Here is a 24,974-nt window from a genome sequence, read left to right on the forward strand (position 1 = left end):
CTCAGGAGGCTGAGGCAGGAGGAAGGCAAGTTGGGGGACAGTTTTGGCCTTAGAGCCCTGTCCAAAAACAAACAACTACCCACCAAACCAAAATAAAACAATAAAGAGCAGGAAGGGCTGCCAGTGACCAAATTGAGTCCGTGATGGAAAGATTTATTGTGACTCCCAGTTTCGGAGGTGCTGTCCATGGTTGGTGGATCCATGCTCTGGAATGTACTAGCAGGAGAGCTTATGATAGAGGCTGGCTGTGCTTGTGCTGGCCAGGGAGAGAAATAGGCAGGGATGGTGTTCTTCTAAGAGCCCGCTTCCTCCAGCTAGGCCCCACCCACAGCCTTCAGAACCTCAAAGTAGCGCCACCATTTGAGGGACAAAGTATTTAAAGCAGAGCCTGTGCGGACACTTCCCATCATAGTGAGGTCCAGCAAGGGAGGGCTGGAGAAGCTCTGAACGGTGGTCACTGAAGTGATACGCTGTTTTCTCTGACTCCAGGTACCGGGTAAACTTCAGACCCAGATTTGTCACCAGGTACAAGACAGTGACCCAGTTGGAATGGAGGTGCTGCCCTGGCTACAGAGGAGCCGACTGCCAGGAAGGTCCGAGAGACCCCATGAAGACCCTGCGGCCCCCACCTGCTCGGCCAAGAAACAACCTGAAGAAAGCCACAGGTAAAGTGTTATCGGTGCCCTACTGGGCATGGCCAAGTTCCTGGTGTTGATACAAATGGCAGGGTCTAGGACAGACAGGCGAACACCCGTGTGGTAGAAATGTTATTTGAAGGGGCTCAGGGCTGCTTGTCAAACATTTTCTTTATTCATATAACCGAATTTGCGGGAGTGAGGATTGTCTTTTAAAAATGTGAAGATTAGCCAGGAGTGGTGGTGTGGGTCTGAGAGGCAGAGCCAGAGGGGCAGAGGAGAGGCAGGCAGAGAGGCAGGCAGAGAGGCAGGCAGAGAGGCAGGCAGAGAGGCAGGCAGAGAGGCAGGCAGAGAGGCAGGCAGAGAGGCAGGCAGAGAGGCAGGCAGAGAGGCAGGCAGAGAGGCAGGCAGAGAGGCAGGCAGAGAGGCAGAGAGGCAGAGGCAGGAGGATCGCTGGGAATCTGAGGCCCCCTGGGGTAACCCACTGAGACCTTGTCTAATAAATGAATAAACCAGTGACTCAATAAAATGCACATAAGTAGACTTGTTCCCTCTCTGTTGGGATGAGCTGTTTGCAAAGCTTGAAGTCAGAATTCTCATGCGTCAGCGACCTTTGCTCTTAAGCATAACAAGGCTGAACTTCTGTGGGTAACTTCTCTTCTTACTATTTTACCCTTGTAGCAGCTTTATTTTCCCTCTTTTTAATTTCAAAGAAACGCAGACCAACTTGTTCTGTAAAATTAAATGTTAAATTGTTGTTTTTTTAAGTTTTCCCATGAGACGCTTTATGTTTTGAAACTAGTAATGTATCAGAATATTTTTGTAAAGTAGATGTTTAAATAAATTTTATCACCAAAGTAATGCATATAAATTAGTGAGTGTTTGTAAATCACAGGAAAAAAAATTTTTTTTTTTTACTTTAAAATAGTAAAACTTTCAGGCATTGAATGTTTTTAAGATAAATATGGCAATGATTTGATATAGCATATAATGTGGGGTGGTGACCACCATTAAGTTAATTAGTACACTTATCACCACTCACACTGGGCTTTAGATCCCTGAACGTATTCACACTAATAGCCAAAATGGCCAGCATCTCCCCACTTCCCCCAACCCCAACCAGTCCCCAGTACCCATCATTCCTTGTGCATATGAGTTTGACTCTAGATTTCAAGTATAAGTAGAGTCAGAGCGTCAGGATTATAGTACATCACACAAGCCCTCTAGGTGTATCTACCTTGTCTCAATGTCTCAAGTGGCTAGACTTTCTTTCTTTTTTTAAGATTTATTTATTTTATGTATATGAGTGTTCTATCTGCATTTATGTTAGCCAGAAGAGGGAATCAGTTCACTTTATAGATGGTTGTGAGCCACCATGTGGTCGCTGGGAATTGAACTGATGACCTCTGGAAGAGCAGACAGTGCTCTTAACCACTGAGCCATCTCTCTAGCCCCTCTTTTTCTTTTTAGTGTGTGTGTGTGTGTGTGTGTGTGTATGTGAGACATGTTTGCAGGTCCCTATAGATCCAGACGAGGGTATTTGGTCTGTCGGTTGTAAGCTATTGTGAGATGCCCTGTGTAGGAGCTGGGAACCGAACTTGGGTCCTCTCTGGAAGAGCAGCAACCATTCCTAACCTCTAAGCCATGTCTCTAGCCCTGTCTCGGTATCTGAATACCAGTACTGCGGTAGGTGAATTTCAAACGAAGACTGCTGTGGTGTTTTATATCTGTAATCTCGCACGCAGGAGGCAGAGGCACAGACTGTGAGTTCAAGAACCCTGTCTCAAACCTGCCTGCCCTACGAATGTTTATTGACCTCTTCTTTCTCTCACAAGCTGGATACTAGCTATTTGGGATAAACACAACACAGTTTCTGACTCCTGCAAAATAAGCACTGAGCAGTCATTGCAAGCAATGTGAAAGGAACGCTGCGGGAGATGTGAAGCAGGGGCCTGTTGAGTCCCAAGAACTTTTTTTTGGTTCAAGCTTTACTTTATCAAAGTTTAAACATATGTGTGACTTCACAAATCAGTGCTTTATGAGGACTAATGGAAGGACAGCAATTCACTTTCTGCTTCAGAACTAATTTACTGTCAAAACTATTTGCTCTTCTTCCTGCGCTGGGACTTGAACTTGGGGCCTTGTTCATGGCAGGCAGATGCTGTACTCTTGTGCCATGTCTCCAGCAGCTTTGACTTGTAGCTGAGTCTAGGAATTTGCCCCGTGGTCCGTCGTCTTCTCATTATGGAAGGTGAAGCTCTGACTCCCTTTGTCCACCCCTCCGCAGGGCTTTCCAGTTACGCAGTCTCTATCCGTCATTGCTATTTGCTGTATACAGTGCAGTAACTATGCAGAATTGTGTAAGTGAGCCCTGGAGTGCATTAGGAATTCCTTAGAGTTGGAAACTGTTTTTCCTTTGTTTGGTCTTCAATGCTTTTATTTCCATTCCAACCCAAACTCGTCTCTGTTATCCTTCTGTCCTTCCTCACAGGCACAGCAGCAGCATTTGCTTGCAGAGACTCTTCTCCCATATCCCTCCCACATCTGTAACTAGTCATCCTCCAGCCGTCACCCTGCGGCCTTAACCCTTCTCTCTTGGTTGGAATCTGTCTCCTCAGCTCATCCCTTCATCTGGCTTGAAGACAGCTTCCCATTGCCGCTTTCTCGTTTCTTTCTTTCTTCTTTTGAGATAAGGTCTCATATAGGCCAGGCTAGCCTCAGACTTGCTGTGTAGCTAAGAGTAACCTCGAACCTCTGCTCCCCCTGTGTCCATCTCCAAGTGTTTGCAGGTGGGAGCCACCGAGCCTGGTTCATGGACCTAAAACCTGGGGCTTTGTGCTTGAAAGGCAAGCAGTCTACCACTGATCTGTGCTCCCAGCCCCTTACTGTTCTTTTATGAAAAGATTATGTAGTAGGTGAACTTGTTTTGCATGTACATAGTGCGTGTGCACGCACGTGCATACACACGCAGGGGTGTAAGCACATACCTTTTCTTCAGAATTTTTAAGACATAGCTCAATTTTCCTAATTTTTCGATACTGCTGATACCTAGTCCAAAAACACTCAATTGTAACTTTTCTATGCTTTGGGGTGGTCTTTGTCCCTTCTCTTTTATTGGCACATTAATGGTGTCTTTCCAGAAAGGGAAGAAAAATGCTTATTGTCTAGCCATTCATTAACGGCGAAGCACACATATAATGGCAGAACTTGGAAGGCTACAGCAGGAGGATTGGGAGTTTGAGATCAGTGTGGTTTACAGTGAGACCCTGTCTTGAGAACAAATGCTTGCTTTTATCTGTAGTATCATTCATTTACAGGCTTCAGAGAGTGTAGCAAGTACAATTTGATTTTGGTTACTCAAATTATAGATAATTTTTCATTATTATAATTATTTTTTTTGGTGGGGGGAGGGTTTGAGACCAGGTTTCACTATATGTGCCCCTTGGCTGTCCTGGAGCTCCCTATGTAGACCAGGCTGGCTTTATGCTCACAGAGGTCCACCTGCTTCTGCCTCCTGAGTGCTGGGATTAAAATGTGCACCAACATACTCAGCTGCTCCCCTTGCCTGGCTCAAAATAACATTTTCATTATCTACAATTCTTTTTTGTTTGTTCATTTGTTTTTGAGACAGGATTTCTCTATGTAGTCATGGCTGTCCTGGAACTTGCTTTGTAGACCAGGCTTGGCCTCAAACTCGGAGATCCACCTGCCTCTGCCTCCCAAGTGCTGAGATTAAAGGCATGTGCCACCACTGTCTGGCATTATTTCTAGCATCTTACTATGGAATAAAAATTCCAGTATGTTCTGTGTAGTTCTCTATGGGAAAGTACTTGCTTAGGAGTTCGGCTATTTGGTTTTGAGTCTTGTTTTCCTGCTAAGCGCACTTTATGAATAAAGGCTGCTTGCTGTGACAGTCTGTGTGAGAGTCGAGAGAAGAGACAGGAAACATGAAACTGGCATACCTACAGTGTGCTGGATTCCAGGCTCTTTCATTGCCAGGCACATGTGCAGCCTATGTGATCGCGACCATGTCATTTGGCTTTCTCCTTTCCGTTGCCTCTCCCTCTGGTTGTCAGGCTTGCAGGCATGAGCCTTGTCCAGAGTCCCTCTACTCCATGACCACCCAGGGTGGGGTGTTTTTGTCTCCTACTCTTTATTCAGTTGCCTTAGGTTACTGTAGCTGCTTTCTTTTCTTTCTTGTTTAATTTACTGTTTTCTCTGTACTGATGTAATTCCATTTCATGATTCATTACTGTGTTTATTATCTGTCTGTCTTTTGGACTGTTTCCCTGCATTCTTTTTCTCAAAATAAGATTGTTAGAAACCAAATGTTTATATGCTTCCATCTCTTTTTCTTTTCTTTCCTGTCACTGCTCCCCTTTTTTTGAATCTGGGACTTCAAAGCATGCTAGGTAGACATCTCCTTTGCATGTTGTATCTGCCATCTCCATAATAAGGCCCAGCAAGACTTTTAGCATAGTAAGGATGCTAAGAAAAGTGAAAGAACATTTCTGGGGGTGTTTGAGGACAACCTGGGATGTCACTGCTGAGATGTTTGATCTCTCTGAAGTGCTTTGTGGCATTTTATTACCAGCAGTCAGCTTATGGGGCACCTGCAGTTCAGTGGGAAGGATGTGTTCATACGACACAGTAGACAAAAGGCTATAATGACGTCAGTGTGAAAGACGTTGCTGATCACCTTGCTTCGTGTGCACACTCTCAGCCCTGGCCTGGCTGCTCATCTTCTTTGTAGGGGAGAGCAGTGTAGCTTACAGAAGTTAATTAACTTGAGCGCAAATAGTAAATAGTAGAGCCCAAACCCCTTCTCTCCCACAGAACTTCTTGCAGCTAGACAGTGGGGCCGCCATGGAAGGCTTCAGCATCTTCTGCAGGCACCACGTAGAAACTGCTCCTTCATGTCCAACCCTTTCTCTGTTTCAGATACTGACCCAAGCCGGGTCTCACAGCCTAAGACAACCTTGTCACCAATGGACACAGCACATCCAGGAAAGGCAGCAGAGCCAAAGCAAGGTCCTCCAGAACATCAGCAAACCAAAGTCCAGGTGCTGGAGGAGAAGGTTGTCCGACTCACCAGGATGGTACTAGACCTCCAGTCCTCCGTGGCAGGACTGAAGGAGAACCTCAAACACACCATTCAAGACGATGGCAGCAAAGGGCCAGCCTCCTGGCTCGGCCACCAGCACCCGCTGCCAACCCCCGATGGCACCGTTGCGGGAGACACAGAGCCGAGCCAGCTTCCTGGAACCCTCGGCACCAAGGAATCTGGCATGAAAGATATCAAGTCTGAACTGGAGGAAGTCAAGGACACCCTGAAGACCAAGAGCGACAAGCTGGAGGAGCTGGATGGGAAGGTGAAGGGCTACGAAGGGCAGCTCAAGCAGCTGCAGGAGGCCGCCCAGGGTCCCACCGTCACCATGACAACCAACGAGCTGTACCAGGCCTACGTGGATAGCAAGATCGATGCCCTGCGAGAGGAGCTCATGGAGGGCATGGACCGGAAGCTGGCCGACCTGAAGAACACGTGTGAGTACAAGCTGGTGGGCCTCCAGCAGCAGTGTGACGACTACGGCAGCAGCTACCTGGGGGTGCTAGAGCTGATTGGGGAGAAAGAGGCCAGCCTGAAGAAGGACATTGCTGCCCTGCGGGCCCAGCTGCCAGGCCCCTCAGCCCCGCCAAGTTGCTGCGACAGTCCAAAGGGCGGTGACCTCGGCCAGCAGCTCAAGACGTTAGACCAGAAAATCGAGAGGGTTGCGGAGGCCGCCAGGATGCTGAACGGACGGCTGGACAACGAGTTTGACCGCCTCTCCGTTCCAGAGCTAGGCGTGGACTTCGATACGAGATGGACCGAGCTGGATGCGAGGATCAACGTGACGGAGAAGAACGCAGAAGAGCACTGCTTTTACATCGAGGAGACCCTCCGGGGCGCCATCAGCGGCGAGGTGGGTGACCTGAGGAAGCTTCTTGATCAGAAGATCCACTCCCTGGAGGACCGGCTGGGGATGGTTCTGCACGTGGCCAACAGCTCGGACATGGAGTTGCCACCCGAGGGCCCAGCCTTGCCCGGGCAGCCAGGGGCCGGGAACGCGCAGGTCCTGACGGAGTTAAGCCGCCTGAAGGACAAAGTCCAAGTGGTGGAGGACATCTGCATGCAGAGCCTGCCCCACGGGCTGGATGGCGCCCTGCCTAGTGAAGAGGACCTCACACAGGTCAGCCTGAGCCTTTTGGACTCCCTCAATGACACGCTGCACAGGAAGTTCCAAGAGACGGACCGCAGCATCCAGAAGCTCCGAGAGGACTTGAGCGCCCTGCACTCTCAGCTGAATCACTCGGGGTGTCGGGGCGCCTGCTCGCAGAGTGGGCTAAGTGACAGCCGAGCCGGTGACAGTGCAGAAGCAAGCGGCTTTACTAAGACCGGGGAGCAGGAGAGGACAGCGGGGACTGTGGCTCCATGCTGCGGCCAGCTGGAGGAGCGCTGGCAGAGGCTGCAGGACCAGATGCTGGCCGAGCTGGACACGTGCAAGGAGGGTACCCACGGGGTTCAGAGCGGGGTGTCTGCCGTGGAGGGCAGGGTGGCCCAGCTGGAGCAGACGTGCAGCAGGCTGGATGCCATCTCGGGGGGTCTGCAGAAGATCAAGGAGGGGCTCAGCAGACACGTGGGCAGCCTGTGGACCTGCCTCCGGCAGATGAACGGGACGCTCAGGTCACACTCCAGAGACATTTCTGGCCTCAAGAACTCCGTGCAGCAGTTCTACAGCCACGTTTTCCAGATTTCTACGGACTTGCAAGATCTGGTCAAATTTCAGCCATCAGCAAGTAAGCGGGTGGACGGCCCCATTCCGTCACATACATTCTCAGTGCAGGGCCCACTGCAGTTTGGGAATTAACCGTATCAGTGCTGCCTAGGTCAGTGCCAGGGTTAGGGCTGGGGTCAGGAGCAACAAGCCGACAATGAGGAGCCAGGCCAGGCCGGGATGGAGATGAGCTGGGAGAGTTGCTCAACGGCATGCATGAGGCCTGAGTTCAGTTCCCAGCCTGGTCAAGGGAGGTGTGGTGGCTCCTGCTCAGAATCTTAGAACTTTGGAGAAGGCAGGAGGATCAGAAGTTCAAGGCCAGCACAGGTTACACGAGACCCTGTCTGAAAAGAAATGTACACGGACTCACACGCACTTGCTCACACTCACATACGCTTGCATGCCCACGCACATGGGAGGCACACGCACACACACATACACACACACACAGACAGACACACACACACACCATCAACTTCTGAGATAATATAGCTTCCTGGCAGCATTCAAGCACATGAACCTTATAAGAGTGTCAGTTTGCAACACTGAAAATAGAAAAAGGGAAACCTAATTTAGCGCAGACAGATGGCAAAGAATTGATCTGGGCTACAGGTTGGGGATGGGTGAGGGTTTGGCTCAGAGGCTTGGGGTGTGTTGCACTAGCCTGTGCTGGGAGAATCCCCTCCATGCAAAGCCATTTACTTCTCTCCTGGCATCACACTTTGATTGCGTTGTTATCATCTTTGTCACCATCACTTCCATTTCCTAAAATCCATTTCGGCCATGGCGCACATGGGGTGACATAGATACACACAGGACGGCAGACAAAAGCAGTTTGGGGGCAGGTGACCTAGGAATCCCAGCCATAGTGCTAAGAGCAGTGCTCACTGCAGCAGAGACACGCAGCGAGTGTTTGTGGAGGGTTGGAGGCAGCGGCAGTCCCGTGAAAGTTTTAAGGAATGCAGTTCACAGTGAGAGTTTTACTTTTGCCATTTTCATCTAAACAACCCTTTCTAATCGGAGTCGAGAGGAGAAGTTGTCTTAGTCAGGGTTACTGTTACCGTGGCCAACATAACTCGGGGAGAAAAGGGTTTATTTGTCTTACACTTCCATGTCAGTGTCACTGTTCTTCATAGAAGAAGGTCTGGACAGGGAGTTAGGACAGGAACTCAAACAGGGCAGGAACCTGAAGGCAGGACCTGATGCAGAGGTCATGGAGGGATGCTGCTTCCTGGCTTGCTCCTCATGGCTTGCTCAGCTTGCAAGATTTCTGAAGAACCCAGGACCACTTGCCCAAGGATGGCACCACCTACAGTGGCCTGGGTCCTCCCCCATAACTAATTAAAAGTGGTTACAGGCGTGCCTACGACCCAATGTTATGAAGGCATTCCTTCCTTTTTATTAAACATAGATTTTTTTTCCTGTCACACAGTATAATCTACAGTTTTCTTCCCTCTACTCCTCCCAGTTCCTTCCTACCTCCCTTCCCATCTGGGTCCACTCCCTTGCTCTCTCTCATCAGAAAAGAACAGGCTTCTAAGAGATAACAACAAAACATAACAAGATAAAACCAAAACCTATCATATTGAAGTTGGAGAAGGCAAACCAACAGAAAAATAGCCCCAAGAGAAGGCCCAAGAATCAAGAGACCCATGTGTTCACACATTCAGGATTCCCATGAAGGCATTAAACTGAAGCTGTAGTGTAGATCTGCCGAGGATCTGGTGTGAACCCCACAGGTGTGGGCTGCGTGATTGCATGATTGCGTGATTGCTGCTTCGGTCTTGGAGTTCATGCGAGCTTTGCTCAGTTGTTTTAGAGGGCCTTGTTCTCCTGCTGTCATCCAGGGTGATCGGCATGGACCCATTTGCGTTCTACATGTAGCCATCCAGTTTGAACAGCACCATTTATTGAAGATGCTGTCTCTTTACAGTGTGTATTTCTGGCCTCTTTATCAAAAATAAGGTGTCCATGGCTGTATGGGTTTCTGTCTGGATCTTCGATTCAATTCAGTTGATCAATGTGTCTGCTTTTATGCCACTATCATGCTATTTTTATTACATACTTTGTAGTATATGAGATGAGGAATGGTGATAACCCCAGCAGTTCTTTTGTTGTTTAGGATTGTTTTAACTACCCTGGGTGTTTTGGGTTTCCTATAAAGTTGAGAATTGTCCTTTTAGGATCTGTGAAGAATTGTGTTGGAAGTTTGATGGGGATTACATTGAAGATGAAAATCACTTTTGGTTGGATGGCCATTTTTACTATGTTAATTCTACTGATCCACGAGCATAGGAGATCTTTCCATCTTCTGCTGTCTTCTTCAATTTCTTTTTTCAGTTTTAAAGATTTTGTCTTTCGCTTGCTTGGTTAGAGTTACCTCAAGATATTTCATATTATTTGAGGCAATTGTGAAAGATGCTGTTTCCCTGATTTCTTGTTCTGTTTGTCATTTGTATATAGGAGGGCTAACGACTTTTGTGAGTTAATCTTGTATCCAGCTGCTTTGCTGAAAGTGTAATTCTTTGGTGGAATTTTTGAGGTCACTTATGTATACTAATGTATACTATCGTATCATCTGTGAATCGCGATACTTTGACTCCTTCCTTTCCAAATTTAATCTCCTTGATCTCCTTATTGCCCTTATAGTCTTATTCATCTATTTCAGACTATAATACCACTATTAAGATTAATACTCTCATTGATCTATTTAAGACTTCAAGTTCTATATTGAATAGGTATGGAAAGAGTGGAAAACTTTGTCTTGTTTCTGATTTTAGTAGAATTGCTAAAGATTTTAGTAGAATTGAGTCTCTCTCCATTTCAGTTGATTCCATAGCTGGAGGTGGAGATGAGATGCAAGCTGACAGCATGTAAAAATCTTGTGTCTCCCAGGGTAGAATGCCAAATTCCAAGGCCCACGAGCACTCATGTGATCACCACTCTCTGCTCTCCTAACTTTCTCTTCCCTTGTCCTCTCACAGGCCTCTCACCTTTTCTACCTTGTTCACTCTGGCTGACGCAGGGCTGTGCCTCCCAGCTGAGTCTTCCTGGCTCCTGGGAGCCTACACAAACTTCCAAGTAGGCCCCACTGAGAAAGAGCCGTGGGAAGGGCCAAAGCCAGGTCCTGGCACCTCCTGAGGTGCAAGGAGAGGTCATGGTGGTCATGTGGACATGCTCTGGACTTTGTCTTAGAGCACCGTGCTCATTTTGTAGATAAAGAGTCATCAGGGCCAAGCAGGGCTGTGCACTGTCCCCAGGCTATCTGCAGCACACCCCACCTCGGCTCTCTCTCAGCCCCTTGTATCTCTGGAATGTGCAGTTAAGGTCACCAGTCCTGTGTGTTCACAGAGCAATTGTCCCTTGCGGTCAAAATGCTGTCTGGATTGTGCTTTACAATAACAGACACAGCCAGATATTTCCAGTTAATTGGCAGTGCTGGACAGCGTGGGAATCTGTCTATTCCGAGGCTCTTCTGTGTGGGGTTGGGTAACTCTGGAGACGATGCTGTTTCCACACACCATCCTTCAGATTGGGGCCACACTGCGAATGTGGACCACGTGGGCTTGGGAGAACTTGTGATTGAGAGGAGCCAAAAATAAGCAGTGTCCTCTGACCTCCAGAGCCACACCCAGGGCCCAGGAGACTGGGAAACCAACAGCAGAACATTTGCTGAGCACTGTGAGGGGCGCAGAGACCACGGGTGCCATCCTTCCCCACAAAGCATCCTCAGGTCTGTGAAGAGAGTGCAGTCTGAGCTCAGTGAAGGAGGGGGCGTGGGCTGTGCAGGGACCCTCTCTCCACCCAGGAGCTCTCAGTGTGCCCCCTGTAAGTAGGATCCAGTGGCTCAGTATGTGGCAAATGTGAATAAGATAAAAGGCCGGCAGGGAACCAGACACAGAGGGTCACAGGAATTGGCTGTGACCTCACTGGAACACTGAGGACTTCTCAAAGGAAGAAGCGGTAGCGCCGAGCCTCAGAGCCTGAGCTGTTTATTGCCGAATCTAGTTGAGAAGGGAAGATGAGAAAAACTTCCAGGAGAATGTGCAGGGATAACTGGGAAGTGAGCAGAAGTCACGAGACCGGAAGAGAAGGCATCAGTGGGAGACTCCCGTGGGAGAGGGTGGTATTTTTCTGCTCTGTAATCTCCTACCCCAATCTCGGTGGCGGCTATTTTCCGATAGTTGTGGGTCAGGAGGCTGCACGGGGCTCAGCAGCTCTTCTGTGCAATGTCAGCCCAAGTCAGTTACCCACATAGCTGTGTTCTGTGCGTGGCAGGAAGGTTCAGGTTCACAGCAGCCACAGACCTGGCGTCTTGGTGAGCCTCTCCCTGTGTGTCTATGTGGATTTCCTCACATTTTGCTGCTCTCAAGGAGTGGAATGTACAACGTGGTGGTAGCTGGCTTACAGAGAGAAAGCGAAGCTGTGGTCTCTTACAGGCGTGGACTAGCGTTAGCCTGGAGCCGCTCCTGCGGTGTTCATTCTGGCTGTCACAGCAAAGGACCTGCTGAAGGGTAATATGGTTTCCACATTGGGAGGGGTGGAGGAGTCCCTACTCCCACAGAGAGCAGCAGCCCAGCGGAGGGGGTGAGGACCGATTGCAGGCCAGGAACATAAACTCGTGTTCCCATTGTCTGCTCACAGATCCTGTTCTTGTGAGGCTCGTGTGGAGTGGGCTGAATTACCCAGCTGGCCTCAGCTGGGTCTTTTCTGTATCCCAACAAGCCATGTGCTCTTGTCTGGGGCTTAAGAAGGATTTGTATACAAAAAATATGTTCATATATATACACACACATATGCACATATATGCACATATACATGTATGTGTGTATATAAGCGTATACTTATATGTATATATGAATTTCCTGGGACTCTGATGAGTGTACAATTTCTGAAAGATGAACAATTATATATTTATAATAATAATTACTCTTACTTAGACAGGCCTCGATCTTGAGGTTCCCCTGTCTCCTGAGGCCTGGGATTGCAGGGTAGCCACTGCGGTGTTCCGTTCTTCTTGACTGCAGCTCTCCCGACTCCTTACATTTCCATGCATTCATTTTGTTTCAGTCACTCACTAAATCTCTCACCTGAATCCCAGTCTGGCCTTGAACTCATGGTAGCTGTCCTACCCCAAGCTCCTGAGTGTTCCTAGGTCACAGACATTGCCACTCCTGATTCAGTAGTTTATCTGGCAGATTTCTCCTAAGCTGTGTCCTATTTCAGCCATCCTGGGTCTGATACTCTGCAGGAAAAGACGGAGAACAGCCGTGCTAGTGAAGACCCAACGTTAGTTAGCAGCCAGGACCTTGAGGAAAGAGGAAACACAGCAGACAACGGGAGACAAGAATTTGTTTTAGCTATATGCTCATGGAGGGCGTACCTTGGAGGCGACTTCTGAGATAGAAATCTACTGAGGATGTAAAACCCGCCGTGATCTGTGCAGGGAAATGGCCCACTCAGAGGGAACCGAGTGATCGAAGGCTCTGGGACAGGGATGGATTTGTTCTTTTGAAAAAATAAGGTTGACCAAGAATATCAGCCAGGCAGAAACTGAGAGGCTGCGTGGTTAAAGAGGATCAGAACCTGGTTATGCCAAGTAACATAGCTCTGATGAGGGCTTTGGGTCTGGAGTACCAGGAACAACTGGGCGACTGTGCTGCTCCCACAGGCTTGAAATCTCATGCACAAGGAACTGTGGCTTGGGTAGGTTGTGCACCCTGAACGTGACCTGCTTTCCTCATCTGTGAGGTGGAAATACCAGCGATAACGGTGATTTGCCAGCAGCAGGGATTATACAGCCCTTGGTGAGAGTGGAGGAGAGTGGAGAGTGGAGCCTTGGAACGGGTCAGTCCCTTCAGGGACATCTGTGGAGAGACGGAGAGACACAGGCTGCTGGTACTCTTTCCCTTCTTTCCTATATTAGGGGCCGCATGGAGGGTGTAAGCACCTAGAAATCTCCCTGCCGGAACCCTCACCATCACATCCTAACACCCTTCTGCTGCTCACCCAGGCCCTCCCCCCAGATAGACATGAAGGGCAGTGTCTGCTTTCCTGCCGGGGACCTGGGATAGCCCTAGGCTGCGAGCTCAGCAGAGACTGCGGTTGCAGCATCACTGCTCGCTCGGAGCTGTAGGAACTAGCACTTCCTTCCCCTCTGACCGGTGGGAGGAAGGGAGTGTTGCTGTGGTCAGGGCAGTCTCTTGTCACGCTTCCAAGAAGGGACAGCCATGCGTAGATACACCCACACGCAGCCGTTCAGCGTCCTGTGGGGAGAGCGTGTAGGCGTGGGTCTCATTTTGTGGCTCCCGGTCTTGCCCCCAGGGAATCCCTCCTTTGGAATTCACAGACTTAAGGGTCCTATTTTTATCAAGCTTCCTACGGTAACCCGTAACAATGAAAAGCGCAGACTGGTGAAATCCGGAGCCATCAGTCTGGCTGGGGCTGGTGGCCTGCCGGTGGCATCCTGCTTGGCTTTGGCCACAAGCTTGAACTCCGCTGAGCTTGGGGGCATCTTGGGCCCAAGGTTCAGGGATGGACTCTCAGAATTCTGCGAACTCACAGAAAATAAATGCACACGCACGTCAGGCCGTCCAAACTCACAGGCCGTTCTTCCCTGGGGCATCTGGCTTCTATTAGACCCTCACTGCTTGTAAATAGCAGCTTTTATGCATCAAAATGTCGAATTTTGGGGCTGGAGAGATGGCTCAGCAGTGAAGAGCATGCAAGGCTCTACCAGAGGACGCAGTTCAGTCCCCAGAACCTACACTGGGGAGGTGCTCAGGGCCTCCTGTGAGTCCAGCACCGAGGGGTATCTGACACCTCTGGCCTTCTCGGGCCCCCTCATTCACATGCATGTATGCACTCAAGTGTGTGCGCACACGCAGGCACACACATGCGAACAGATGAGGACACGGGTGTGCACACACAATTTAAACAGTAATGATGCTAAAACAACAGCAGCAGCAGCAGCAGCAGCAAACTTCTGAATTTGACTAGAGCCTTCCACGGGGCCACATGTGTGAGCCCCGTGTAGCTTCCAAAACCATGGATCAGGCAGGGGATTCACTCCGCAGAGGTTAGGTGAGCCCTGGAGGTCTGGTCAGTCTTAGAAGTGGAAGGAGCGTCACCTCACAGTGGCCGGGCGGGTGCAGCCACAGGGCAAGGGGCTCCCAGAACGCAGTGGGGCAGATAAACCCCCCGGACTCTGATTACCACTAACACAAGGGAGGCCATGTGAGGGAGCCGCTGGCAGGCGCTGTTGTCTTTCAGATTTCTTACTATTTTTAACCTCTGCAAGGATGGAACCCACTCCCTTGAGCGTGCTCAGCCAGTCCCTGATGGGCCTCCCTCCAGAGCTCATTCATATAAATACCAGAGTTACAAGCTTCATGTGAGGCCGGCCCAAGCCTCACTCTCCTCTCCCACCCCTTGCTGTAGTGCAAAGGCCTTCAGTTCTGATGTCACCGCGGAGAGCAACACGTGTGATACAGCTGCACGGGGACTCCTGCTGCTACTGGTCTGGACCAGGCAGACATTAGGTCCTCGGACCAGTTTTGCCCTTCCGTTCCGTGGGTTTCCCCGTCCTCCCAGCTGACTCCCCTTCCACTGGAGTGGCCACAGGTTCTCTGTTCTTGAAGGTCCCTGCAGCATCCTCTGTGATGGAACCCAGAGTCTCTCTCTTCATCTAACCCGAATGGGAAACCCACGGGAGGGGTCTGGTCAGAACAGGGCTCTCCTTCCGTGCTGTCGAGAGCGACAGTTGAGATGGCTCAATGATGGCCTGTGAGATCTGAGGGGCCTTTCTCGTGCTCACCAGCTGCCACTTAGAGGCCCAGCCTCCCGTTTGCTGTCACCTCTCCACCTCCTGCAAAGAGGGCCAGGACCTGGGAGTGACGTTGGCGCCCTGGAGCCCATGTTTCTGAGTACCAAAGCGCTGCTTCTCCTGCTGCAGGCTGTCCTCCCGGACTCAGGCCAGCTACTCATGCTGGAGCCTGGGTTAGCCTTGAACTCACTGCCTCAAACTGCCAAGTGCTGAGCGTACAGGCACTACAGCTAGATGGGAGAGCTTTTTAAAGTCTAAAGTCTCAATGACTAGATCCTCCAGCTTCACCATGCGGCTGGAAGGGAGAGCGTCTGCCAGGCAGGTCCAACCCATGACCCACAGGCCATGTGTGTGGTTAGCCAAAAACAGCTACCAATGTGGCCTCACGTACAACCACAAACTCGAAACATGATGTGTGTGTGTCTTTGTATGTAGTATGTGTGTGTGTGTGGGGGGTGTATGTGCACACGCACCTGTGTATGGAGGTCAGGGGTCAAGCTTGGGGTCTTCCTTGGTCATTTTCCACTTTTTAATTGTTTAATATTTTCCTTTTTTTTTTTTTTTTAAGAGGGTTTCTCTCTGCAGCCCTGGCTGTCCTGGACTCCCTTTGTACACCAGGCTGGCCTCAGACTCACAGAGATCCGCCTGCCTCTGTCTCCCCGGGTTGTTAGTGTTTTATTTTTTTTAAGGCTCCTGTTACTTGGGTGTGTCCACAGGAGCGCTGATGCTCCCCGAGGCTAGGAGCATCTGATTTCTGGGGCTGGAGCTGCAGGTGCTCGTGAGCCACCTAACGCAGGTGCTGGAACCTGGGTCTTTGCGGGCCGTGCCGCACGCTCACGCCAGGGCTCCTCTCCAGCCTGTCTCCCTCCCTTCTCCAGACAGCCTGGAACTCGGTTTCCTGACTTGCCGACAAGCTCCAGGCATCGAGTGGCCTCGGCCTCCCTCTCACAGTATGAAGTTACAGGCACTGTGGGCGCTGGGGTCTGAACCCAGGCCCTCAGCCTGCATGGCAGGCACTTTAGTGAAGAGGCCAGCCCCTGTTAGCCTTTTTCTTTTCTCTTCTCTCTTGCTTGCTCACTCACTTGCTTTTAATTTTCAGTTCTTGAGCAAATGCTAGACACAGGGAAAGCAGGCCTCACCGCCAGCCTTCTGATGAATTGCACTTGACATTCACGCAGTATGCTGTAGTCGGGACCTGCCTGGCTGACAGGAGGGAACACTGCCGAGTCGGAGGCTGGGAACCACGGAGGTTCCTGGAACCCGGAGGTTCCTGGAACCCGGGATGGCAGACCCTAACAGCGGCAGTGAGGGTCACCTTCTTGTGTTCCTGGGGCTAGGCACCATCCGGCGGTCAGGTGCACAGCTGATGCCTGCCTCTGCCTCTTGCTGGGAGCTCGGCCCCTGTGCCGGTGGGGTACTGAGGCAGCAGAGAAGGGTCTAGACTCCAGTGGCTGGATGGAAGGGGTCAGTGCAGCTGAACACACCCACTGTAACACCCCAGCCTCCTCGGGAGTCTTGAGTGACTTCAACGTTGGCTTTTAATTAGGGAACCCCATCTGCCTTATTTTGAGATAGTTTTGCTCTGTGTCCCTGGCTGGCCTGGAGCTCACTACATGACCCAAACTGGCCTCAAACTCAGAGCAATCCTCCTGCCACAGTTTCCCAAGTGCGGAGATTATAGGCACGGGCTCTGGAGGACAGAGCAGGGTCACCCAGGAGTGAGCCACCCTCCCCCTCACTCCTCCGTCCTCGCCTGTTGGCAGCTGGGCCTGCTGCCCTGGTGAGTGTTCCTCACACTCCCTGCTCAGGTACACGAGGAATCCACCATCCGAGTGAGAGCGGTGTGCATCCAGAATTCTCTCTCTAGACTGAACGGTGCTGCTCGGCCTTCGGTAGGACTTGGTAATAAATGTCCGAGGAAACACCGTGTGACCCAGGGTGGACCCAAGCTGGGAGAGGCTGGGCCTCAGACCAGGCCTTCTCACTGCTGTCTAGCTAGGAGCTGGCTGGCAGTTTCCCAGCATGCTCTGCTCACCCCTGGAGCCCTGCCTTCCCCTCGGAGACTCTGCTCAAACAGGCTTTTAAGTTCTGGCTTTATGGCACACCTGGCATTGAGGGGACGGATTAAATTAAAAGGAATTACCATGGTCCTGTGTAACCAAACTGCCCGAGTAGAACCCAAGAATCGCAGTGATTTGGGGGTAGAACTAGGAGTCCCAGTGGCCTGGCTGGGCGGCAGTAACCATCATGCTTCTAGAGCCTCAGTGTCGTGTGCTAAGTCCTAGGGACCAGAGATAATGAAGGTTCACACGCCCGTCGGCTGCGGGTGGAAAATAGACAAAAACTAAAGGGCCCCAAATTGCTTCTTGCTTCAGAAACAAGATTGCTCAAGCCCCACTGGGCGGATCTCAGGCGTCACAGAGGTGGTGGTGTGTGGCCTAGACTGCACAGATGGGGGCAGGCACAGCAGAGCAGAGGGACTAAGCCAGGGAGGCTCTGGGGACAGCTCCGCGCTGGAGGCAGGAGCTGGACAGCAGGGGAGACGAAGTCTGGTTTCAGGGCAGTAGAAAGTAGAGTTCAATTCGTGTCTATGAATTGTCCGAAACGGGTCATGACAGTTTTGTATGAGTGCCCAGTGCTCTTGGCCTTTCACCTCCCCTCGCCCTCCATTCCCTCATCCCCTTCTGCGCTGTTTTAAAACTTTGATGTAGATGCTTGTTTACACATTCATGTGTGGAGGCTGGAGGTCAAGGCACACGGTCTTTCACATTTTCTAGCTTCCTTAAAAAAAATGTATATTTTTTTGTGTGTATGTCAGTGAATAAGTATACACACACACACACACACACTACTCAAGGGAGCCTAAGAGGATGCCCGATCCCCTGGGACTCGACTTATGCACAGCTGTGAGCTGCCACGTGAATGCTGGGAACTGAACTTGAGTCCTTCAGGAGTAGCCGTTGTTTTTAACTGCTGAACTATCTCTCCAGCCCTAGGATTATTTTGTGTGCATGACTGTTTACCCCCATGTATGCACATGCATCGAGTGAGTGCCCATGACGCTGGCACTAGGGTGGGGTTCATGTTCGCATGCTTGCTGCAAGGAGTTTACCCGAAAGGCCTCTCCCTAGGACTCTGCCTATGAGAAACCCACCTCCTTCATTTCTTTTTACTTGCCTTGTACTTTTCCTCCAAAATAGTCTCCCTCCTGCTTGCACCTCCTGTTTGTTTCTGTTTTTGAGACAGGGTCTCACCATGTTGCTGACTGTCTCAGTGCCTGATCTTCTGCGGACCAGGCTGGCCTCAAACTCAGAGATCCTCCCTCCTCAACCTCTTGAGTGCTGGGACTAAAGGCGTGCGCCACCACAATTGGCTCCTAACCTTTCAGTAAAAAGAAAGTGCATATTTACAACGGAATGGGGAGAAGGCTCAGTAGCTCCAAGCAGGTGTGAAGAGTTGGGAATCCCTAGAACTCGCAGCTGGCTGTGGAGCCGTGCCGTAATCCTATCCTCAGATGGCAGAGGGAGGGCATCCCCAGTGCTAGCCCTGTTAGTAAGCTCTAAGTCCCAGTAAAAAATGGGGAGCCACTGAGGATGATTCGGTGACATTTACACACAAGACACACATAACACACAAGACCCGCACATCACATGCAGGAAAGGCGAAAATAGGTTTCCCGTGAGGAAACGGGCTGTCAACTTCCAACAGCCTCTCAGCGTGATCTCCCATGAAACATACGCAGGCACTTTTCAGTCCATGTTTAAAGTATTAGCGGGTTTTCTTCCGAGCTCTACTTCCTGCTCCAGGCTCCCCACCTATGTCTTCCTCACCTTTGTCCTGTGTAAGACCCTGAACTCTTCATGGTTTCCTCCCTTGTTTCCATGAGGGTGCTTGTGCCAGTTTTCATTTTTCTGAGAGGTTTCCATCGTGTAGGCTGGCGGAGACCTTGTGCTCTCCTGCCTCAGCCTCCCGAGAGATGCCAGGACCTTCACACCATCACATCCACATACTGCCTGCATCCACAATGGGATGGTCCAGGCGTTCTTCTTAGAGCTGAAATGGCCATTACTAGAATTCCTTTCTGTGGAGCTTATTCTGTCATGAACACTGGTCAGAAAAGGCTGGGAAATAACTTCCTGGGGTGCTCTGGCCACCTACCTGTTCTTGGGTGGAAGGGGAGCATGCATTTGACCTACAGCGTAATGTTTATAGCTCTTTAAAGCAGCTCTACACAGCCACTGATGGTGCTTCACCGGAACTGTCCAGCTCCGGGCCCTGCAGCATTTTAGGCATCAGACTGAAAAAGGAGGCGGGTGGTCTTGGCCTTTGCAAGGGCTGTGTTCTCAGATGTTTTGTGAGCTATAGCAAGGTCTTGGTGGAGAGCTGCTTCTGGGAATTCGGAGGAAGGAAGGAAGGGGTGGCAGTGCTTGGCTGAGTCATTGTGGTGGCCACCTCAGACGGGCAGAGACACGTGAAGGAGGAGGTTCCTCTCTTGGGAGGTCCCTCCACCAGTGATCTAGACGTGTGGGGAAATGGTGTTGCTTCTTTAGGGTCAGTGCCAACCGTAGGGGCCAGCAAGGTTCCTGACACCTGCCTGGCAGCCAAGAGGTCTTCAGAGCAGCCCTTTACAAGCCAGCAGTGAGGCCACCGGCCTGACACTGAGGCTAGCTTACTTTAGAGGCTGCATCGGCATTAGTTCCTCATGGTAACGTGACTCCTCTATGATGTGCGCATGCGTTGAAAGGACATGGGATGCTGGAGCCATGCTGTTTTGGAGTGTCACCATTTACATCAAGGAGGCCCCAGCTGTCTCCCCAGCTTTCCCTGGGTGATCTGAGGCAGCTTGGCTGTAGTTCCTTCAGAAGATGCCAGGCAAGCTGACCCAAGCTCTGGTACTCTTTACATCCTGTAGGGGACAGTGCCCCGGCTACACAGGCACAGCCTTTGTAGGAAATCCTTGGCACTGATCAAGGGTCAGGGGAGCTTTACACTGGGAACCTGGAGACATTTTAACGGTTTTTCTTTCTCACTGCTAGCAGAGGAGCCCTCAGCAGCCACCCAGGCGCCATCTGGGAAGACTCCATTAGAATCCACCAGACCCTCAGAGGCGGCTCCCACTGAGCCACCCCTGCTGACCCCACCGCCAGAAGATGCTGCCAGACCACCACAGACAGGCCAGCGGCCAGTACTGCCCCAGAGGCCCCTACAGCCACCGCCTTTGCCTGCTTGGCCTGGTCGCCAAGGCCTCCCCTTCCTGCCTGGCTCTAGCGGGGTCATCATGGAGACCGGAGAGGCTGGGCCTCCAGGCAGGATGGGCATGTCGGGAAGGGGCCTGCCCCAGGGAGTGGATGGACAGATGGGGCAGGGGCCCATTCCTAGCTCGGAAGGCTACGCAGGCGCGCCAGGTAAGCCCACGCTGCAGAAGGCACAGGGCGGCAGATCCTTCTAGCCTGTGCCTGTCGGTGGATGTGTGTTGTGGGTTCAAAGTTCCACCTTTAAGGACCAAGTTCAGAAAGGTAGCTTCCACAGGGCATTAGGGTAGAGGACCCTCTCTCTGCTGATCTGACATGTGGGTACCGGGGATACCTCAGAACAACACAACAAATATTTAAAATGTACTTTGCCTGCTGTTGGGGATGAGAGCAGTGATGCCGACAGCCAGAGTCAGGGTTACAGCCATGCCAGAGGGAGAGAGCTCTGACATCCCGCTCTCTTGTTCGCAGGCTACCCCAAGTCTCCTCCGGTAGCCACCCCAGGTATGTCTACTCAGAGCCCTGCACTTCCTGCCTCCTCCCGTGGTCCCAGCCTCTATGGACTGAACTGCCAGAGGCTCCGAGGCAGGACCTTCTCTTCCTACCGGTCTCTGTTCATGTTTTCCAAGCGGGGGGGTGGGGAGGGGGGAGGGCTAGGTGGGCTGTCTCCTGTGTGGTCCTGACGAGCTTCATTCGCTCGCAGGCAAGCAGCTCCCTGGAGGGTTCTCTGCGCCCAGCACCAGCCCTGATGTGGCTAGCACACAGTGTCTCTTCTCGTGCTTTCTTGTCCACATCCTCAGCTTCACAGTGCTGACTCCAGTCAGTCCCCTTGAGGCTTTCGTGTGCAGTGTCTGTGTCGCAACCTCCCCCCCCCCCCGCCCCGGTTTCTTGGTGGGCGCCCTTGGTCTGACAAGGGAGCCTCCAGACCTTAGGCAGGAGGCATGGCTGTACCCAGTGTCCACTAACACTTTCAGAAGACAGGCCAGTCCAAGCTCTCCTGCCCCTCTGTCCTAGGGGTGCCGCTGCCTGCCCTGGTGTCCTTCTCCGCTGGTCTTACCCAGAAGCCTTTTCCCAGTGACGGAGGTGTGGTCCTTTTCAACAAGGTGCTGGTGAACGATGGCGGTGTGTACAACCCCAACACTGGTGAGTGTCTGAGGGAATCCTGCTTCGCTCCACCCAAATGCGGGGAGCCACCCCCTCCTGTGCTGGCCCCCAGAGGCTGGGGAGAACGTAAGCTAAAACTCCAACTCCGGGGCTGCAAGTGCAGGAGGGAAGCACGCGGGGTCATCACACACTCAAGGAACTGCTGCTGCTCTAATTTTAATGGTTGCTAAAAGTTTTTTTTTTTTTTTTTTTTTTTGCCAGCCCTGCCACACCCTAACCACCTGCCTTCCAGCTATCCTCTAGTTGGTCATCACGCATGCTTTATCTATGAATCTTCAGGGGCAGAGACTCCCTTGAGAATCTTGTGTTTTATGATGAGCCAAAAAAGGGCTGTGATTGCTCCAGAAGGGCCTGAGCCTGCAGTGTGGGACCTCACACAGAGACAAAATTTAACAGTGGACTTTGGAGGGCGTCTGGTCCAGGGAACCTGCTACGAGCTGTGACAACACAGCCTTTCTTCCCTTCCTCCAGCTTGTACTGTCTCACCCCCTTCCTGAGCCATCGCCTGATATGCCAGCCCAGAGCCCTTCCCGATGGCCACGCCTGGGTCACCCAGGACAATTCCATCTGGGCCATGGGGCAACCCTCTGCGGCAGACAGGAAGGAGGTCGAGCCTTGCCCAGTTTCCTTACCTTCAGCAGTTATTGCTCTCATTGATACAGACATGAACATGGCCTCCACAGGAGGGAGAGGCTCTCGATTATCTTCCTGGAAATTTTTAGCCGCTTTTTTTTTTTTTTTTTTGCCGTAATTCCCTGCCTGGTCACCATCTGCCTAGGTCACACTGGTTCTGGTATGTCAGTTGCACCAAAGTCACTCGCAGACCTTAGAGGAAGAATTCAAGCTTTGCTCCCAACAGTCTTTCTAGTCTGTACCTAGAGGTTTTGTACCAGAGTTGGGGATTGTTTTGATTGAGAATGGGGTTTTTCCTTTCGGGCTAACTTGGCTGTAGGAGTACTTGTGCTCTCACACAGGCGGGTGATCTTCTCAAGCAGGCCAACAAGCGCTGTCACTCCTAGAACAAGTCCATGAGCAGGCTGGTACCGTCAAGAAGGTCCGGGCGACCTGGAGCTAGGCTTGCCCCAGGACAGTGAGAGCTTGGGCCAGGGCACTGTGGCCTGATCTGCCCTCAGTCAGTTATCTCCTGACACACTCCAGGATCTGCAACAGGGTGGACCCAGGCAGACTCAAGGCTGCACTCTTAGAAGGCTCCTTTCATAGTTTCTGGATCCTAATTACATGGTGACATCTGGCTTATCGGTGTAAAGGCCTGATACCTTCCTATCCCGGGATGGAGGCTAGGAGTGGTCTTCTCCAGTCACTTCCTTTGCCTCTCAGCACATGTGGGCACCGGAGTTAGAGGACAGTAGGGCTTCTGGCCACAAATGACCATCCCCTACACCCGAGAGGCTGCATCTTTTAGATGAGGATTAACGTGACCTTCTAGGGCCGGGTGGTTCAGCGTGTGCTTCTTGGGCTGGACAAGCTTTCTTTTCATCGGCGCTCTTGGGAACTCAAACACCCCAGGAGACATCCGAGATTTTAGTAAGATGTTTTACTAAAATCTGTTTTACTAAGTCTGCAGGACACACTTGCCAAGTGCATGGCAGAACAGGAATGTTGGTCCAACTGTCCCACCAGGGCCATGGCTGGTTCGTTTCCAGCCTGCCGTGTATGTAGGCAACAGTAACACGGCTCCGATACCCTAGGACTGGAGTATAGGTTTTGGACGTTAGGAGCCCAGGATCGTGGGCTATGACATGAGTTGTGGTCTGGTTCTGTGGCTGCAGCGTGAGAGGCCACACCAGGGCTGGTGACGGACAGCGGTCACCAAGAATGCTTGTTTGGAATGCCCCGGGCCCTGGGGTTGCACGTGGCACGTGCTCCCTGAGCGAGCCTGCCTTCCACAGGTCTGGTTGACCGGCCGTCCTGATCTGTGCAGGGCGATTCGAGGCGACCTGAAGCGGTCTTGTGTGTCTGTCACCCAGGGCGCGGGCAGTGACGGCACCACCTCAGCTCACCTGTCTGCTTGGCTCTTCCAGGGATCTTCACGGCGCCGTACGATGGGCGCTACTTGATCACAGCCACCCTCACCCCGGAGAGGGATGCCTATGTGGAAGCCGTGCTGTCTGTCTCCAACGCCAGTGTTGCCCAGCTGCACACCGCCGGGTACCGCAGAGAGTTCCTGGAGTACCACCGTCCCCCTGGGGCCGTGCACACTTGCGGGGGCCCGGGCGCCTTCCACCTCATTGTGCACTTGAAGGCAGGAGACGGGGTCAATGTTGTGGTGACTGGGGGAAGACTGGCACACACAGACTTTGATGAAATGTACTCCACCTTTAGTGGCGTTTTCCTGTATCCTTTCCTTTCCCACCTCTAGGGGAGTCGGGAGGGGAAGGAAGGCTGGACGAACCCCAAAGCGCTAATATATTCAGTTTGTGTACCTGGAACGCAGATCTAGCTGGGCTGCACACACTCCACCTGCCCCAGGACAAAGGCCTTACCTCCCTGTAGAGACTGCCACCCTTAGTTTCCAGACAGCTGTGCAAGTGACACCTGATTAATGGGGCCCCATTTTCCTGTCACTGTAACTGGACGAGCAGAAGACGTGGTGAGTCCCCGTGGCTGGAAGCTGGCTTCTCCTGTGCTGCCTACCCTCTAGCTCTGCTCCAGGGTCCTGGGTTGGGCCCACTCGGTGCTACCTGCGGAGGCTCGCGCTGCTCCCCACCCGGATGAGCCTGGGGCGGCTGAAGAACACGCGCCTCTCTACACTGCACGCGGAAGAAGCTGAACACTGAAATGCTGGTGTGGCCTGGACCCGGGGCTCACTGTGGGCTGGTCCACACTTGGCTTGCTGTTACCACTGGGACTCATCTCTGCTCACCTGGACCCTGCTACAAAGAGGGACGAAAGAGACATTATTTATGAAACTTGTTGGGCTCCTTAAATGACATGTACGATATAAGTGCAAAGAGAGGGAGCATCAATAAAGATGTCAAAATCGCTTCCTTTTCTGGATCTGGTGCCTTATAGATGGGGAACTGGGGAAGAAAAAAGGCAAACTGGAGAACTTTCTATGGCTGGGTAAATTAATCCCAACTATTATGTAAGATAAATCGCACACCTGCCGGCTCCCAGGCTTTGCATGCATATTTAGGTTTTGACTGGCTGGTAAACCAAGACCAGATGTCCTTCAAGGCCAGGGCCTCCTAGGGTCCTGCAGCCGGAGCGGCTTGTTAGGGAGGTGATCTGGTTGCAGGCTAATGAGACTGACTTCCCATTGCCC

General features: G+C 51.6%; 1 protein-coding gene across 2 annotated transcripts in view; it reads left to right on the plus strand.

The window, feature by feature from the left end:
* The window catches only part of Emilin2 (elastin microfibril interfacer 2), a 48,516-nt gene extending 23,820 nt beyond the window's left edge, over nucleotides 1–24,696 (plus strand). The window contains exons 3-8 of one of the 2 annotated variants that reach the window (XM_021653800.2): nucleotides 490–665; nucleotides 5,577–7,469; nucleotides 20,312–20,677; nucleotides 20,996–21,028; nucleotides 21,539–21,667; nucleotides 23,731–24,696. In XM_021653800.2, the coding sequence (XP_021509475.2) occupies nucleotides 490–665; nucleotides 5,577–7,469; nucleotides 20,312–20,677; nucleotides 20,996–21,028; nucleotides 21,539–21,667; nucleotides 23,731–24,068 (2,935 nt within the window). In that variant the 3' untranslated portion in view covers nucleotides 24,069–24,696. Of the gene's footprint in view, nucleotides 1–489; nucleotides 666–5,576; nucleotides 7,470–20,308; nucleotides 20,678–20,995; nucleotides 21,029–21,538; nucleotides 21,668–23,730 lie in introns of both variants that reach the window. The other variant, XM_021653799.2, reaches the window with a different exon arrangement.
* The last annotated feature ends 278 nt before the right edge of the window (nucleotides 24,697–24,974 follow it).

The sequence above is a fragment of the Meriones unguiculatus genome, chromosome 15 (assembly GCF_030254825.1).
Source record: "Meriones unguiculatus strain TT.TT164.6M chromosome 15, Bangor_MerUng_6.1, whole genome shotgun sequence".
In the NCBI taxonomy this organism is placed as follows: Eukaryota; Metazoa; Chordata; class Mammalia; order Rodentia; family Muridae; genus Meriones; species Meriones unguiculatus.